This window comes from Salvelinus sp. IW2-2015, linkage group LG22 (genome assembly GCF_002910315.2).
Source record: "Salvelinus sp. IW2-2015 linkage group LG22, ASM291031v2, whole genome shotgun sequence".
NCBI lineage: Eukaryota > Metazoa > Chordata > Actinopteri > Salmoniformes > Salmonidae > Salvelinus > Salvelinus sp. IW2-2015.
In genome coordinates, this window is record NC_036862.1 from 14,806,103 (window position 1) to 14,822,938 (window position 16,836).

General features: G+C 44.8%; 1 protein-coding gene across 4 annotated transcripts in view; it reads left to right on the forward strand.

The window, feature by feature from the left end:
• Nucleotides 1-1,691: 1,691 nt before the first annotated feature.
• Nucleotides 1,692-16,836, forward strand: part of LOC111949455 (A-kinase anchor protein SPHKAP) — a 59,799-nt gene continuing 44,654 nt past the window's right edge. For 3 of the 4 annotated variants that reach the window (XM_023966655.2, XM_023966657.2, XM_023966660.2), the window contains exon 1: nucleotides 1,692-2,245. In XM_023966655.2, the coding sequence (XP_023822423.1) occupies nucleotides 2,202-2,245 (44 nt within the window). In that variant the 5' untranslated portion in view covers nucleotides 1,692-2,201. The remainder of the gene's footprint in view (nucleotides 2,246-16,836) is intronic. The other variant, XM_023966658.2, reaches the window with a different exon arrangement.

Sequence of the window (16,836 nt, forward strand, 5' to 3'; positions counted from 1 at the left end):
AGGGCGTGACACCGCTTGTAGTAGAGGCAGTGTGTTGGTTGAATTTCGGGACAAATTTCCTTAGATTTCCTTTGTTAATTAAAGTCCCCAGCTACAACAAATGCAGCCTCCGGATATGCGGTTTCCAGCTTACTCAAAGTCCTGTATAGTTCCTTGAGTGCCACCGTGATGTCAGCTTGAGTGGGGATAATAAACAGCCATGACAATAATCGATGACAGTCTTGGGAGATAATGGGGTCGGCATTTGCTGGTGAGGTATTCCAGATCGGGAGAGCATGCGTGCCTGTCTGCCTGCCTGTGTGTGTAATACAGCCTGGAAGAGCAAGGCAAAGGGCTGATTATGGGAGTGTGGGCTGGTGCTTGAGAGCAGCTGTCGATGCACACAGGGGAGACGACTAGGGCCAATAAAGGATCAGTTGATGAGATGTTTGGATGATGCTCTTTACACTCCGGGCGGCGTGGATTGGAGAGACAAGGACAGTAGAGAGGGAAGAAGAGGGAGAACGTCTGCGACTACAATGATTGCTGTTACCAGGAAAGCCTCTTCTAAGTGTTTGTATATCAGCTGCCTTAAGAGAGCAACTCAAACCAAAGACAATTTTTGAATCAAGCTCTCTCCTCAGTGTTCATCAGAAAGGTTGTGACCCATCGCTGTGTTGGAGGAAGCCATAACTGAGTACAGTGACACCTTCATCATGCCAAACAAAGTCATCACTGTGTGCCGTGACCTCATTAATATGTGTCTTATTACTTAATCAGTGTGCATGGCAACCTCATTACAATGTGTGGTGACTTCTTCATTGTGCAAAGTGACTGTTTGCATCTGCATGACAACCTGAGCTATGTCTAATGAGTTTAGTCATTGTACTGTGCCATTGCTATGCACTTAAACTTATACCAACTTTTTGCCATTTAGCAGACAATTTTATCTAAAGCAACTTACACTCATGCGCGCATAAATGTTTACGTATGGGTGGTCGCGGGACTCAAATCCACTATCCGGGCGTTACAAGCACCATGTTCTACCAACTGAGCTACAGCTTTCAGGCTATGTTCCCCATGGAAATACTGTGGATTTGGGCTAGGGTCACCATTACACTAAAAGGGAAAACAGCCTACAATATCTAGTCTTCTCATCAGCATACACTGAGTATACAAAATATTAGAAACACCTGCTCTTTCCATGACATAGACTGACCAGGTGAATCCAGGTGACAGCTATGATCCCTTATTTATGTCACCTGTTAAATCCACTTCAATCAGTGTAGATGAAGGGGATGAGACAGGTTAAAGAAGGATRTTTAAGCCTTGAGACAATTGAGACATGGATTGTGTATTTGTGCCATTCAGAGGGTAAATGGGTGCCTTTGAACAGGGTATGGTAGTACCCTGTAGGTGCCAGGCCCACTGGTTTGAGTGTTTCAAGAACTGCAGTGCTGCTGGGTTTTTCACGCTCAACAGTTTACCGTGTGTGGAATGGTCAAGAATGGTCAAGAATGGTCCACCACCCAAAGGACATCCAGCCAACTTGACACAACTGTGGGAAGCATTGGAGTCAACATGGGCCAACATCCTTGTGGAARGCTTTTGACACCTTGTAGAGTCCATACCCCGACTAATCTAGGCTGTTCTGCAACTCAATATTAGGAAGGTGTTCCTTATGTTTTGTACACTCAGTGTATATGGATGTAAGTTGTTCACAAATGACAAGCCTCACAAGTAATGTGTGTGTTATTACCCTGCAGAAGTGTGTTGGGGGTGGGTGGTGTGTGAGTCACAGGGCAGAATAACAGCACAACATAAGGCAGACAAACATTCTCTAACCGTGGGCTGATATAAGATGGCGTGTGTGTGTGTTTGTGTGTGTTGTATATGACGATGTACTGCTGTGCTTCCCACTTCCCAAGTTCCCATTCCCATAATGCCACAGCAAACACCTGCCATACGACTCAAGGGAAAACCACTGTGCTGTGGAAGAGGTGAAGACGGCTCCATCTGTTTCCTTCATCTAGAGCAGTCTCTCTGTGTGTTCATGTGCGTGTGTCTGCGTGTGTGTCTGTGAAATATAGATGTACGCCAACACTATCATCCAACATTCAATTGTATTTTATATTTTATATTTATATTGGAATATTTTCCTTTGCAGCCAGAAAACCCCCCACTAGCAGAAACAGGCGAGGGAGGAAGACAAGAACTAAGAGATGCTATTGTCACTCTTCACTGCGCTCAGAAACTTCACTGAGAGGTAAGAGAAACACTCTGCTCGACTGTGTGGGTGTGGACGACAGTCTGCATTGTGMGATTCACAGGATTTGAAATGTTCCAAAGTATCCAGAACACAACCTTTAAGTTAAACAACTTAGAAAGCTGAGAGTTTGGGGTGTTCGGTATAGGCAAACTTCCTCACCACACCACATGGTGGACTACTTTCTATGTCCACCTATGGCATCGCTCTCTGGGCATGATGACTACATTCCATCAGTGATGCTCAAATTGAAAATCATTCAACTAAGTAATGAGGATTTCTATCAGCTTCATTGAGGGGTCGATTACATCTCACATTCCAATGTTCGAACTTGTAAACAAGGCTGCATGGGATTTATCTCAATGCGACTCCGTGCATCCAATGGCAATGTCAGCTTAAGTATAATGCTGGGATCCATTGTGGATTTAAAAGCTCTATAATGCAGTTCTACCTCCGACAACATCAAAACATCAGCTATGCGGATCTGATTGAACCAGGCCCTAAATTGCCTCCATTCATCATGGACCAGGCAAAGCTACTTCAGGGAGGGAGGGAGAGAGGGGGAGAGGGAGAGAGATAATGATAAGGCCAGCAGTTCTCTGTGCTGAGGCAGAGGTGGGTCATAAAATGCTAATGCCTGCCTGCCTGTCTGGATGTCTGGCTGCCTGCCTGTCTGGATGTCTGGCTGCCTGCCTGCCTGGATGTCTGGCTGCCTGCCTGTCTGGATGTCTGGCTGCCTGCCTGTCTGGATGTCTGGCTGGCTGCCTGTCTGGATGTCTGGATGGCTGCCTGTCTGTCTGTTTGCATGTCTGCTGACTGAGCACACACATCCCTAGACCCAGACAAAGGCAGGACTAGGGTTGTTAAGGAGGAGGAAGGAAGACTGTGGTTATTGTGGACAGGTGTAAGCAGCGCTGATGATGGCACTGATGCCTGTCTGTTCTGGGGGATCATTGGGTAATGGGATGTGAGTATATCTCACCACCGTAGAGAAACAGGAGAAGCAGAGACAGGTGTGTTGATGATAGGCTAACCCACCACTGGGAAAGGGGACATATCCAGAGATATCTTGATTTGACTCAAAAATATATACTGTAGATATCACATGGTAATTTAATTTGTCCCGATATCGACTCATTCAATATCCGACTCATTCAACATAGGTTATTGAGATATTTGACATTATTTGTGTTAAAGAGAAACCCCTGCTATTTGTTGAGTACCTGATGTCTGATCATTTCTGCTGTCATTTGGGAGACGAGGTACACTATGATCTTAACCAACGATGGTGTAAAGGTCCCTTTCTCCCTGATTGTCACGTGAGTGTGTGATGAGTGAGCCGCTTCATGTCTGACAGGAAACATTAGCATCAATGTTTGTAGCGTGTGATCCAAGGGAACTGGTACCAACTGCAGGCCCCTGTACCTGCACCCCCAGCTGTGTGGAGCATTGGAGGCTGCTAAGGGGAAGACGGCTCATAATAATGGCTGGAACGGAGAAAATGGAATGGCATCATGGGAAACAATTTGTTCGATGTATTTAATACCATTTAATTTATTACGCTCCAGCCATTACCACGAGCCCATCCTCCCTGATGAAGGTGCCACCAACCTCCTGTGGTGTGGAGGGAGGGTAGGAGGGTTGTGTATGAGAAGAGCCAGGGGATAGGGCTGCCTGGCTGGATCGGCAAACAGGGTGTTTTGGGGGGAGAGGGGCCTAGTTAGAAGGGTCCCGGGAGGTTTGGTTGGGTAAGTGTGTAGGTGTGCAATCAGTGTCCTGGGGGCATGATGGGGGATGTTTACAGTAATCAGGAGGAGATGTGACTGGCTGCACTGGGCTCCTGCTCAGCACCAGCTGTAAGTCAGAGCCTGTCCTCTCCCTCTTTGTTTTATCTCTCTTTATGTCTTATCTCTCTTTGTCTTATCTCTCTCTACTTCACCATCTCTCTCTGAATCTTAATTTTTTATTTTATTTAACCAGGCAAGTCAGTTAAGAACAAATTCTTATTTACAATGACGGCCTAGGAACAGTGGGTTAACTGCCTTGTTCAGGGGCAGAACGACAGATTTTTACCTTGTCAGCTAGGGGATTCGATCTAGGGGATTCGATCTAGCAACCTTTACGGTTACTGGCCCAACGCTCTAACCACTAGGCTACCTGCCGTTCCTCTCTCTGTCTCTCACTCCTTTCTCCTCTGTCTTCTATCCTCTCACATCAGGTTTTATGTTTATCTGTCTAGACTGTTATTGATTGAGGTTTTAATGTCTCCTCGTTGAATTTATATTGGGTTTGCATGTCGGGCAATGAGATGAGTGTGTCTGTGTATAGGTACTAACACTGGCGCGTCGCTTCGCTTGGGTCCGTCTCTGGTTTAGCTCCGCTAGGCTCATATCGCAGTTAAGAGTGATGCTTGGACACACACACACACACACACACACACACACACACACACACACACAACACCACACAACACACACACACACACACACACACACACACCACACACACACACACACACACACACAACACACACACACACACACACACACACACACACACACACACAACACACACACACACACACACACACATCCACAATGTCCCCCCCATCCCTCCACATACACACCTCCCTAGCAGATGCTTATAGTTTTGATCTGATAAAAAGAATCCATATCTCATTGAAGAGACAGTTTGTGTTGCGGCCGCACAGACACAGGATGCCTGGAGCCCTGGCTCTGGACATCTGCTCCTGGCCACAGCACACTGTCTCTGACTCACACACTGATCCTCAGTAGCAGGTAGAGCACATGTTTAACACACTGTTACACTGGAGCCCAGGGCCAGCCGACGAGTAAGTATTTTCACTGAAGGAATCCTCTCTCTCTCTCTCTCTCTCTCTCTCTCTCTCTCTCTCTCTCTCTCTCTCTCTCTCTCTCTCTCTCTCTCTGTGTCTCTCTCTCTTCTGTTTTCTGTGTCTCTCTTCTGTGTCTCTGTGTCTCTCTCGCTCACTCTTTCTGTATGTCTCTGTCATTCAAGTTCAATTTAAGGGCTTTACTGGCATGGGAAACATATGTTTACATTGCCAAGCAAGTGAAATAGATAATAAACAAAAGTGGAATAAATAATAAAAAATGAACAGTAAGCATTACACTCACAAAAAGTTCCAAAAGAATAAGAACATTTCAAATGTAATATTATGTCTGTATACAGTGTTGTATCTGTCTCTCTCTCTCTTCTCTCAAGTTACAGAGATAAACACTCAGTCCCAAGAACATGATTAGAATTTGAATTCATAATAAATGTGTGCCTCTGAGAGTTTGCATTTAGCTAACCTACTCCCTGCTGAGAAAAGAGAATTCAGTATGTATTTACAGTAAGGCACTGAGATGTGGACAATACACATTACTAGACCCATAGAAGATGTCAACACAACACACAATAGGAAGTGAACGTAAACAAAGCAAAACAAAGGAGGGTGGATGGAAAACATAACTCTTTAGAGGACAGAACAGGGCCACGTCGGACAGATGTTCCCTTCAGATTAATATTCTACTCCCTGTGTGTGTGTGTGTGTGTGTGGTGTGTGTGTGTGTGTGTGTGTGTGTGTGTGTGTGTGTGTGTGTGTGTGTGTGTGTGTGTGTGTGTGTGTGTGTGTGTGTGTGTGTGTGTGTGTGTGTGGTGTGTGGTGTGTGTGTGTGTGTGTAATCCAACCACGGACTCGCTGTGCTGTCTGATTTCATGCCTCCTGAGCAACGAGAATGGAAAGACCCCCTCTCCTGTAGTCATGGCGCTGTCACAAGATTTTAATAAATGATACTAACAAACGGAAATATCAGTCTCTCACCGTACGCGGTAACTGGGGCTAAATTTAGCTCCACTCCCTCCCTCTCTCCCTGCACGGTGAACAACGTCGTCACACTGTTTATGACAGCGCCATTTTATGACTTTTTCCATTTCTTTATGAATTTTTAATCTATGGAAGTCTTTAGTTCTATAAGTCTCTGTTGGGCTTTAATTCACCCCTTCTGGCTGTGCTGTTGTTTTGTACCATAATCAGCACGTGTCCAATGGAAAACAGCATTGAGACAGAATTTTTTTCCAGACATTCCACCACCCGCAGATTCACTGTGGCTTAATTCATCACAATTTTGATAACAGGCAATTAATAATTGAGCAGTGTTTGCTAATTAAGTCTTGGAGAGGGCTAGTGGAAACTCTATCCTGTTTCTAAGACACATGTAATTGACACACCTGAGAAAAAAGAGATGGGCCTGCTTGTTTTCGATCTGCCTCAGATAGGATAGTTTTAATTTCCTCTTCTGAAAAATGTTAGATCAGATTCAGGCTGGCGTGTGTGTGTGTGGCGTGTGTTGTGTGTGTGTGTGTGTGTGTGTGTGTGTGTGTGTGGTGTGTGTGTGTGTGTGTGTGTGTGTGTGTGTGTGTGTGTGTGTGTGTGTGTGTGTGTGTGTGTGTGTGTGTGTGTGTGTGTGTGTGTGTGTGTGTGTGTGTGTGTGTGTTGTGTGTGTGGCGTGCACACAAATACAAACACACAAATAGACTGTGACCTCCAGCGACCTCCAGCACATTCTCTAGCTCAGACTAATCTCTCACTATTGTCTTGTGAATGACTCTTCAGGCCTTTCAGAGCACTACAGCCTACTGGAGGAGTTCTACTATCTGTAAAAGGAAACGAAAATTAATGTAACACATCTACAGGACTCTAAAAATAAACCCTTATATTATCCAGACCCATTTTCAAAGCTAATCCCACATTCTGGATAGTTTCATGCTAGTGGTCCATGGTAGTGTAATAGTGTCGCGGTCCAAAATGGCACCTATTCAATATACAGCAGTGCACTACTTAATAGGGAATATGACCATTTGGGACAGAGCCAAATCGCTCTCTGTGATTGCTTAATTCTGTTTTGCCTTGTGTTGCCTGTAAAAACTCAAAGTGGCCCTCCCATCCGACGGCTGTTTTGCCTTGTTGCCTGTAAATACTCAAAGTGGCCCTCCCATCCGACGGCTTGTTTTGCCTTGTTGCCTGTAAATACTCAAAGTGGCCCTCCATCCGACGGCTGTTTTGCCTTGTTGCCTGTAAAAACTCAAAGTGGCCCTCCCATCCGACGGCTGTTTTGCCTTGTTGCCTGTAAAAACTCAAAGTGGCCTCCATCCGACGGCTGTTTTGCTTTGGCCTGTAAAAACTCAAAGTGGCCCTCCATCCGACGGCTGTTTTGCCTGTTTGCCTGTAAAAACTCAAAGTGGCCCTCCCATCCGACGGCACTTGACACCTCTAAGCTTCTTCTTTCTGGGCAGCATTCATGTGGAACGCTCACTTTAGTCAGGGCAGAGCAACTACCACACACATGCACACAGAGACACATGCTCTCGCACGCACACAGACACACACACACACACACACACCGGCTTTGTATACACCACCCTATTTCTCTCGGGGAGATTTTTGACAAAAACAACCCTGTCTGTCCCACTAATCAGAGTAGAGGTGGGATCGATGGACAGTGAGCAGAGTGCCTCTGGTAGTGCTTTGGGCTGCAGTTAGGCTAGCTGCTCAGCTCTCTGCCTCCCTTGGCTCCATGCCAGCCCCCTGGCACTGCTTGTATGCTGCAGGTTGCAGAGAAACTGACCATTGGGAGACACACGGGAAGGGGGCGGGCGGGTGATCAGCAAGGGAGCGTTTAGGTAGTTGGAAGGTAGGAATGTGAGAATTGACCTACTGGAGGAGAAGGGGGATAGGGGATAGCTGCATTGGAGCAGTTGTAGGTGGGATGTTGTGTGTGTGTGTGTGTGGGGGGGGGGGGGCTCATGTCTGATGGCCATGTATACAAAGGCATTTGGAAGAGGATGTGGATGACTTACAACAGTTTTCAAACAGAGGGAGACCGAGGTAGAAATCATCATGTCGTGCCATGTGGAATAAACAGCAGGACACACGTGATATAAGTCAGTATTCGAGGTCCATCCATGTCTGTGGATGACGGGAGAAGACGTCGAAACCGGCCACTAGGGGCAACAGTGAGCGCTGTTACCTTCAAGTAGACTGGTTTTGCTAGGGCGTCGTGGATGGGCGTAAGCATGTGCTTCTGGTTCCAAAGGTTGCTTGTTCATGCCTAAACGTGACCTTGAAACGATACAGTGAAGTAACGAAACACTTCGAAATTTGACGTTTTGAGAAACATTGAAGAACGTCTAATTCTGATGTGAGATTGTGAGAGCTTGTTGGGAATAAAACACCTGCTTGTAAACATGACTATTCCATTACTTTGTCATGTTTTAAATCTACTCTACCAGTGAGACTRGTCCTGTTGACTTTAAAGCAACCTGCTAATAAATATATAACTCCCTCAGAAACCTCTGTAAATGGGGCAACATTAAAGGTTTCTAAGGCGAGCACAGTGACTCACTCTATACTGTATTAACAACAGATACCAGGTCATGTCAGTCAGGTCACACACATATGTGTACACACGCGTACACACACACGCGCACACACACACACAAACTACACACGCACACACATACACACACAAATCACATACATACACACGCACAGTTACACACACACACCACCCGTGTATACTGGATATTACATCCATCTCCAAGGATGGGGTTTGGAGGCAGCAGCAGCACAAACATGTACTGATGAAGAAAAAGTTCCTGATTAGATGAATGATAATAACGGGTGATCGGCTGGATGATAATAACGGGAGATCGGCTGTACCTCATCCCAGCTGCACTTCCTCTCTGGAACCGAAAGCTATTTTCTTCTTTCCAGAATGTGAACGGTCTGATATGCCATTGCAATTATGCACGTTAGTGTCACATTTCAGACATGTTTATTACCATGTGTTTTCGCTGTGCATTCAAAGACTACAGCCTAATTTGCTGTGTCTGTGCTACGTCTCAAATGCCTCCCTATACCCTATGTGGTGCACTACTTTTGAACAGAGCCCTATGCACCCTGGTCAAAAGTAGGGCACTATTACTATATAGGGAATAGGGTGCCATTTGGGACACTCCATATTTTAGTGAGCTTGGTTAAAGGGAGCATTCCGTTTTCTCTTCATCATCCTTATTGCTACACAGTCGGCAGCATAATGAAACCACGGGCTGCTCTTGGATAAGAGGAGGCAGCCTGTTAGAAAGACAATCATTTAATTGCGGAGTCAAAGCAACCTGCTATTCCATTTGGTTTCCGTGTTAATTCTAAACCTTAATTAAGTTCTGCGTGGCCGCCTAGCGTGTTTCCTCCTCAGCTTAGAAACTGATCGCTGAATGATTAGTTGATGAGGTTCTGAACTGCAGACTGAGCCCTGTTACGGCTTTATAGCCTCAAAGGACTTCTCACATATAGCATGTTCAATGACAAAGAAGTGAGAAATTGACCGAAAGCCTGAATTTAAAATTGATTAAATAGATGTTTTTCTCTCACCCATCGACACACAATACCCCCTAATGATAAAGTGAAAATGTGTTTTTAGACATTTTAGCAAACGTATTGAAAATGAAATACATACATATCTCATTTACATAAGTATGAGTGCAGTGATGTGACTTATAAGGAGCATTGGTGGCAAATCTGATGGCCGAATGGTAAAGAACATCTAGCCGCTCGAGACCACCCTTACCTGCCAATCTATAATTTACGTCTCCGTAATCTAGCATGGGTAGCATGGTCATCTATATCAGGTTATCAGGTTATGTGCTGAGATAAGGACAGTGTACTGTTAGCCAAACTCCCAAGTACTTGTATGAGGTGGCTACTTCAAGCTCTAAACCCTCAGAGGTAGTAATCACACCAGTGGGGGGACCACATGAGCAAAGGTACCAGTCAAACGTTTGGACACACCTACTCATTCAAGGGTTTTTCTTTATTTTTACTATTTTATACATTGTAGAATAGTAGTGAAGACATCAAAACTATGAAATAACACATATGGAATCATGTAGTAACCAAAGCTTAACCAAAACCAAAGCTGTCATCAAGGTAAAGGGTGGCTACTTTGAAGAATCTCAAATATAAAAAATATTTGTTTAACACTTTTTTGGTTACTACATGATTCCATATGTGTTATTTCATAGTTTTGATGTCTTCACTATTATTCTACAATAGTAAAAAATAAAGAAGAACCCTGGAATGAGTAGGTGTGTCCAAACTTTGACTGGTACTGTATGTTTTGGAGGTGTTCATAATAAAACGGGCAGAGAAAGCTTGCTGGACACTAAGAAAGCCTTGTTGTAGATCATTTAACACAAAATCCAGGGAAGGCCCAGCTGAGTATAAGACTGTACCATCTGCATTTAAATAGATGAGAGAGCTTTCTACTGCCTGAGATATGTTGCTGATGTAAATTCAGAAGACAGTTGACAGGCAGTGGTTGAGACAGCAGATGTTCTGACTTTACACACCACTATTTGAGAGATGTAGTACGCAAACCAGATCAAAGACCCCTCAGAGACACCAATTCTCCACAATAATGGAATCGTCTACCGTATCAAAAGCTTTGGCCAAGTCAATAAAAATAGCATCACAACATCGCTTAGAGTCAAGGGCAATGGTGACATCATTTCAGAGCTTTCAGGTTGAAGTGACACATCCACCTCCAATGAGATATTTCTCATTTCATTTTCAATAAATTTGCTAAGATTTCTAAAAACATGTTTTCACTTTTCCACTTTGTGGTATTGTGTGTAAATGGGTGAGAAGAAAATAACTTTTTAATCAATTTTGATATCAGGTTGTAACACAACAAAATGTGGAATAAGTCAAGGGGTGTGAATACTGTCTGAAGGCACTGTAGTGTGCATACAGTGGTGTCTAGGATTAAGTAGACTAAAAGCTTCCTCCTTCGTTTCTCTGGCATCCTGGGAGGATTAAAGGGGACAGGCAATAATCAGTGCCCGAACAGAGAGAGAAAGAGAGAGAATGAGATATAGAGAGACAGAGTCAGAGTCAGAGAGACAGATAGAGAGAGAGGGATAGAGTGGGAGAGAGAGAGCTCTGTGTCTTCTCCTCAGCTAACACTCTTCAAGAAAATCAATCAAACAAACTGCTGAGTCTCAAATTAGCAACGTAGCCTAGTGTTCTGTCGTACTAGTCCTGACTTGGCTTGTCTCTGGGCTCTGACTGAGCTTGGCCACCGCCTAGGCTGTCACCAGCCACTACCGTAAGGCAACCTGCTTCCTTAACCAAATCAAATCAAATCAAATCAAATTTTATTAGTCACATACACATGGTTAGCAGATGTTAATGCGAGTGTAGCGAAATGCTTGTGCTTCTAGTTCCGACAATGCAGTAATAACCAACAAGTAATCTAACCTAACAATTCCACAACTACTACCTTATACACACACACAAGTGTAAAGGGATAAGAATATGTACATAAAGATATATGAATGAGTGGTGGTACAGAACGGCATAGGCAAGATGCAGTAGATGGTATAGAGTTTTTTTTATTTTTTTATTTTTTTATTTCACCTTTATTTAACCAGGTAGGCTAGTTGAGAACAAGTTCTCATTTGCAACTGCGACCTGGCCAAGATAAAGCATAGCAGTGTGAACAGACAACACAGAGTTACACATGGAGTAAACAATAAACAAGTCAATAACATGGTAGAAAAGAAAAAAAAAAAGAGAATCTATATACAATGTGTGCAAAAGGCATGAGGTAGGCAATAAATCGAATAATTACAATTTAGCAGATTTATTAATTACGTCTCCGTAATCTAGCATGGGTAGCATGGTCATCTATATCAGGTTATCAGGTTATGTGCTGAGATAAGGACAGTGTACTGTTAGCCAAACTCCCAAGTACTTGTATGAGGTGGCTACTTCAAAGCTCTAAACCCTCAGAGGTAGTAATCACACCAGTGGGGCGGACCACATGAGCAAAGGTACCAGTCAAACGTTTGACACACCTACTCATTCAAGGGTTTTTCTTTATTTTTTACTATTTTATACATTGTAGAATAGTAGTGAAGACATCAAAACTATGAAATAACACATATGGAATCATGTAGTAACCAAAGCTTAACCAAAACCAAAGCTGTCATCAAGGTAAAGGGTGGCTACTTTGAAGAATCTCAATAATAAAAAATATTTGTTTAACACTTTTTTGTTACTACATGATTCCATATGTGTTATTCATAGTTTTGATGTCTTCACTATTATTCTACAATAGTAAAAAATAAAGAAGAACCCTGGAATGAGTAGGTGTGTCCAAACTTTGACTGGTACTGTATGTTTTGGAGGTGTTCATAATTAAAACGGGCAGAGAAGCTTGCTGGACACTAAGAAAGCCTTGTTGTAGATCATTTAACACAAAATCCAGGGAAGGCCCAGCTGAGTATAAGACTGTACCATCTGCATTTAAATAGATGAGAGAGCTTTCTACTGCCTGAGATATGTTGCTGATGTAAATTCAGAAGACAGTTGACAGGCAGTGGTTTGAGACAGCAGATGTTCTGACTTTACACACCCACTATTTGAGAGATGTAGTACGCAAAACCAGATCAAAGACCCCTCAGAGACACCAATTCTCCACAATAATGGATCGTCTACCGTATCAAAAGCTTTGGCCAAGTCAATAAAAATAGCATCAAACATCGCTTAGAGTCAAGGGCAATGGTACATCATTTCAGAGCTTTCAGGTTGAAGTTGACACATCCACCTCCAATGAGATATTTCTCATTTCATTTTCAATAAATTTGCTAAGATTTCTAAAAACATGTTTTCACTTTTCCACTTTGTGGTATTGTGTGTAAATGGGTGAGAAGAAAATAACTTTTTAATCAATTTTGATATCAGGTTGTAACACAACAAAATGTGGAATAAGTCAAGGGGTCGTGAATACTGTCTGAAGGCACTGTAGTGTGCATACAGTGGTGTCTAGGATTAAGTAGACTAAAAGCTTCCTCCTTCGTTTCCTGGCATCCTGGAGGATTAAAGGGGACAGGCAATAATCAGTGCGCCGAACAGAGAGAGAAGAGAGAGAATGAGATATAGAGAGACAGAGTCAGGTCAGAGGACAGATAGAGAGAGAGGGATAGAGTGGGAGAGAGAGAGCTCTGTGTCTTCTCCTCAGCTAACACTCTTCAAGAAAATCAATCAAACAAACTGCTGAGTCTCAAATTAGCAACGTAGCCTAGTGTTCTGTCGTACTAGTCCTGATTGGCTTGTCTCTGGGCTCTGACTGAGCTTGGCCACCGCCTAGGCTGTCACCAGCCACTACCGTAAGGCAACCTGCTTCCTTAACCAAATCAAATCAAATCAAATCAAATTTTATTAGTCACATACACATGGTTAGCAGATGTTAATGCGAGTGTAGCGAAATGCTTGTGCTTCTAGTTCCGACAATGCAGTAATAACCAACAAGTAATCTAACCTAACAATTCCACAACTACTACCTTATACACACACACAAGTGTAAAGGGATAAGAATATGTACATAAAGATATATGATGAGTGGTGGTACAGAACGGCATAGGCAAGATGCAGTAGATGGTATAGCGTAGGTATATACATATGAGATGAGTACTGTAGGGTATGTAAACATAAAGTGGCATAGTTTAAAGTGGCTAGTGGTACATGTATTACATAAAGATGGCAAGATGCAGTAGATGATATAGAGTACAGTATATACATATGAGATGGGTAATGTAGGGTATGTAAACATTATATTAAGTGGCATTGTTTAAAGTGGCTAGTGGTACATTTTTACATAATTTCCATCAATTCCCATTTTTAAAGTGGCTGGAGTTGAGTCAGTATGTAGGCAGCGGCCGCTAAATGTTAGTGGTGGCTGTTTAACAGTCTGATGGCCTTGAGATAGAAGCTGTTTTTCAGTCTCTCGGTCCCTGCTTTGATGCACCTGTACTGACCTCGCCTTCTGGATGATAGCGGGGTGAACAGGCAGTGGCTTGGTGGTTTGTTGTCCTTGATGATCTTTATGGCCTTCCTGTGACATCGGGTGGTGTAGGTGTCCTGGAGGGCAGGTGTTTGCCCCCGGTGATGCGTTCTGCAGACCTCACTACCCTCTGGAGAGCCTTACGTTGTGGGCGGAGGCAGTTGCCGTACCAGGCGGTGATACAGCCCGACAGGATGCTCTCGATTGTGCATCTGTAGAAGTTTGTGAGTGCTTTTGGTGACAAGCCGAATTTCTTCAAGCCTCCTGAGGTTGAAGAGGCGCTGCTGCGCCTTCTTCACAACGCTGTCTGTGTGGGTGGACCAATTCAGTTTGTCCGTGATGTGTACACCCGAGGAACTTAAAACTTTCCACCTTCTCCACTACTGACCGTCGATGTGGATAGGGGGGTGCTCCCTCTGCTGTTTCCTGAAGTCCACAATCATCTCCTTTGTTTTGTTGACGTTGAGTGTGAGGTTATTTTCCTGACACAACACTCCGAGGGCCCTCACCTCCTCCCTGTAGGCCGTCTCGTCGTTGTTGGTAATCAAGCCTACCACTGTAGTGTCATCCGCAAACTTGATGATTGAGTTGGAGGCGTGCAGGGCCACGCAGTCGTGGGTGAACAGGGAGTACAGGAGAGGGCTCAGAACGCACCCTTGTGGGGCCCCAGTGTTGAGGATCAGCGGGGTGGAGATGTTTGTTACCTACCCTCACCACCTGGGGGCGGCCCGTCAGGAAGTCCAGGACCCAGTTGCACAGGGGCGGGTCGAGACCCAGGGTCTCGAGCTTGATGACGAGTTTGGAGGGTACTATGGTGTTAAATGCTGAGCTGTAATCGATGAACAGCATTCTCACATGGGTATTCTCTTGTCCAGATGGGTTAGGGCAGTGTGCAGTGTGGTTGCGATTGCGTCGTCTGTGGACCTATTGGGTCGGTAAGCAAATTGGAGTGGGTCTAGGGTGTCCGGTAGGGTGGAGGTGATATGGTCTTGACTAGTCTCTCAAAGCACTTCAATGATGACGGAAGTGAGTGCTACGGGGCGGTAGTCGTTTAGCTCAGTTACCTTAGCTTTCTGGGAACAGGAACAATGGTGGCCCTCTTGAAGCATGTGGGAACAGCAGACTGGGATAAGGATTGATTGAATATGTCCGTAAACACACCAGCCAGCTGGTCTGCGCATGCTCTGAGGACGCGGCTGGGAATGCCGTCTGGGCCTGCAGCCTTGCGAGGGTTAACACGTTTAAATGTTTTTACTCACCTCGGCTGCAGTGAAGGAGAGCCCGCAGGTTTTGGTAGGGGGCCGTGTCAGTGGCACTGTATTGTCCTCAAGGCGGGCAAAAAAGTTGTTTAGCCTGTCTGGGAGCAAGACTCCTGGTCCGCGACGGGGCTGGTTTTCTTTTTGTAATCCGTGATTGACTGTAGACCCTGCCACATACCTCTTGTGTCTGAGCTGTTGAATTGCGACTCGATTTTGTCTCTGTACTGGGACTTAGCCTGTTTGATTGCCTTGCGGAGAGAATAGCTACACTGTTTTGTATTCGGTCATGCTTCCGGTCACCTTGCCCCTGGTTAAAAGCAGTGGTTCGCGCTTTCAGTTTCACGCGAATGCTGCCGCTCAATCCACGGTTTCTGGTTTGGGAATGTTTTAATCGTTTGCTGTGGGTACGACATCGTCAATGCACTTCCTAATGAACTCGCTCACCGAATCAGCATATTCGTCAATATTGTTGTTGGACGCAATGCGGAACATATTCCAATCCGCGTGATCGAAGCAGTCTTGAAGCGTGGATTCAGATTGGTCGGACCAGCGTTGAACAGACCTGAGCGCGGGAGCTTGTTGTTTGAGTTTCTGTTTGTAGGCTGGAATCAACAAAATGGAGTCGTGGTCAGCTTTCCGAAAGGGGGCGGGGGAGGGCCTTTATATGCGTCGCGGAAATTAGTATAACAATGATCTAGGGTTTTTCAGCCCTGGTAGCACAATCGATATGCTGATAGAATTTAGGGAGTTTGTTTTTTAGATTAGCCTTGTTAAATCCCAGCTACGATGAATGCAGCCTCAGGGTGTGTGGTTTCCAGTTTACAAAGAGTCAGATAAAGTTCGTTAGGGGCCATCGATGTGTCTGCTTGGGGGGGAATATATACGGCTGTGATTATGATTGAAGAGAATTCCCTTGGTAGATAATGCGGTCGACATTTGATTGTGAGGAGTTCTAGATCAGGTGAACAGAATGACTTGAGTTCCTGTGTGTTGTTATGATGATCACACCACGTCTCGTTAATCATAAGGCATACCCCCGCCCCTCTTCTTACCGGAAAGATGTTTGTTTCTGTCGGCGCGATGCATGAAGAAACCAGCTGGCTGCACCGACTCCGTTAGCGTCTCTTGAGTTAGCCATGTTTCCGTGAAGCAGAGCACGTTGCAATCCCTGATGTCTCTCTGGAATGCTACCGTGCTCGGATTTCGTCAACCTTATTGTCAAGAGACTGGACATTGGCGAGTAGTATGCTAGGGAGTGGAGCGCGATGTGCCCGTCTCCGAAGCCTGACCACGAGACCGCCTCGTTTGCCCCTTTTTCGGCGTCGCACAGGGTCGCCGGCTGGGTCAGATCCATTGTATTGGGTGGAAGGCAAAACACTGGATCCGTTTTCGGGAAAGTCCATAT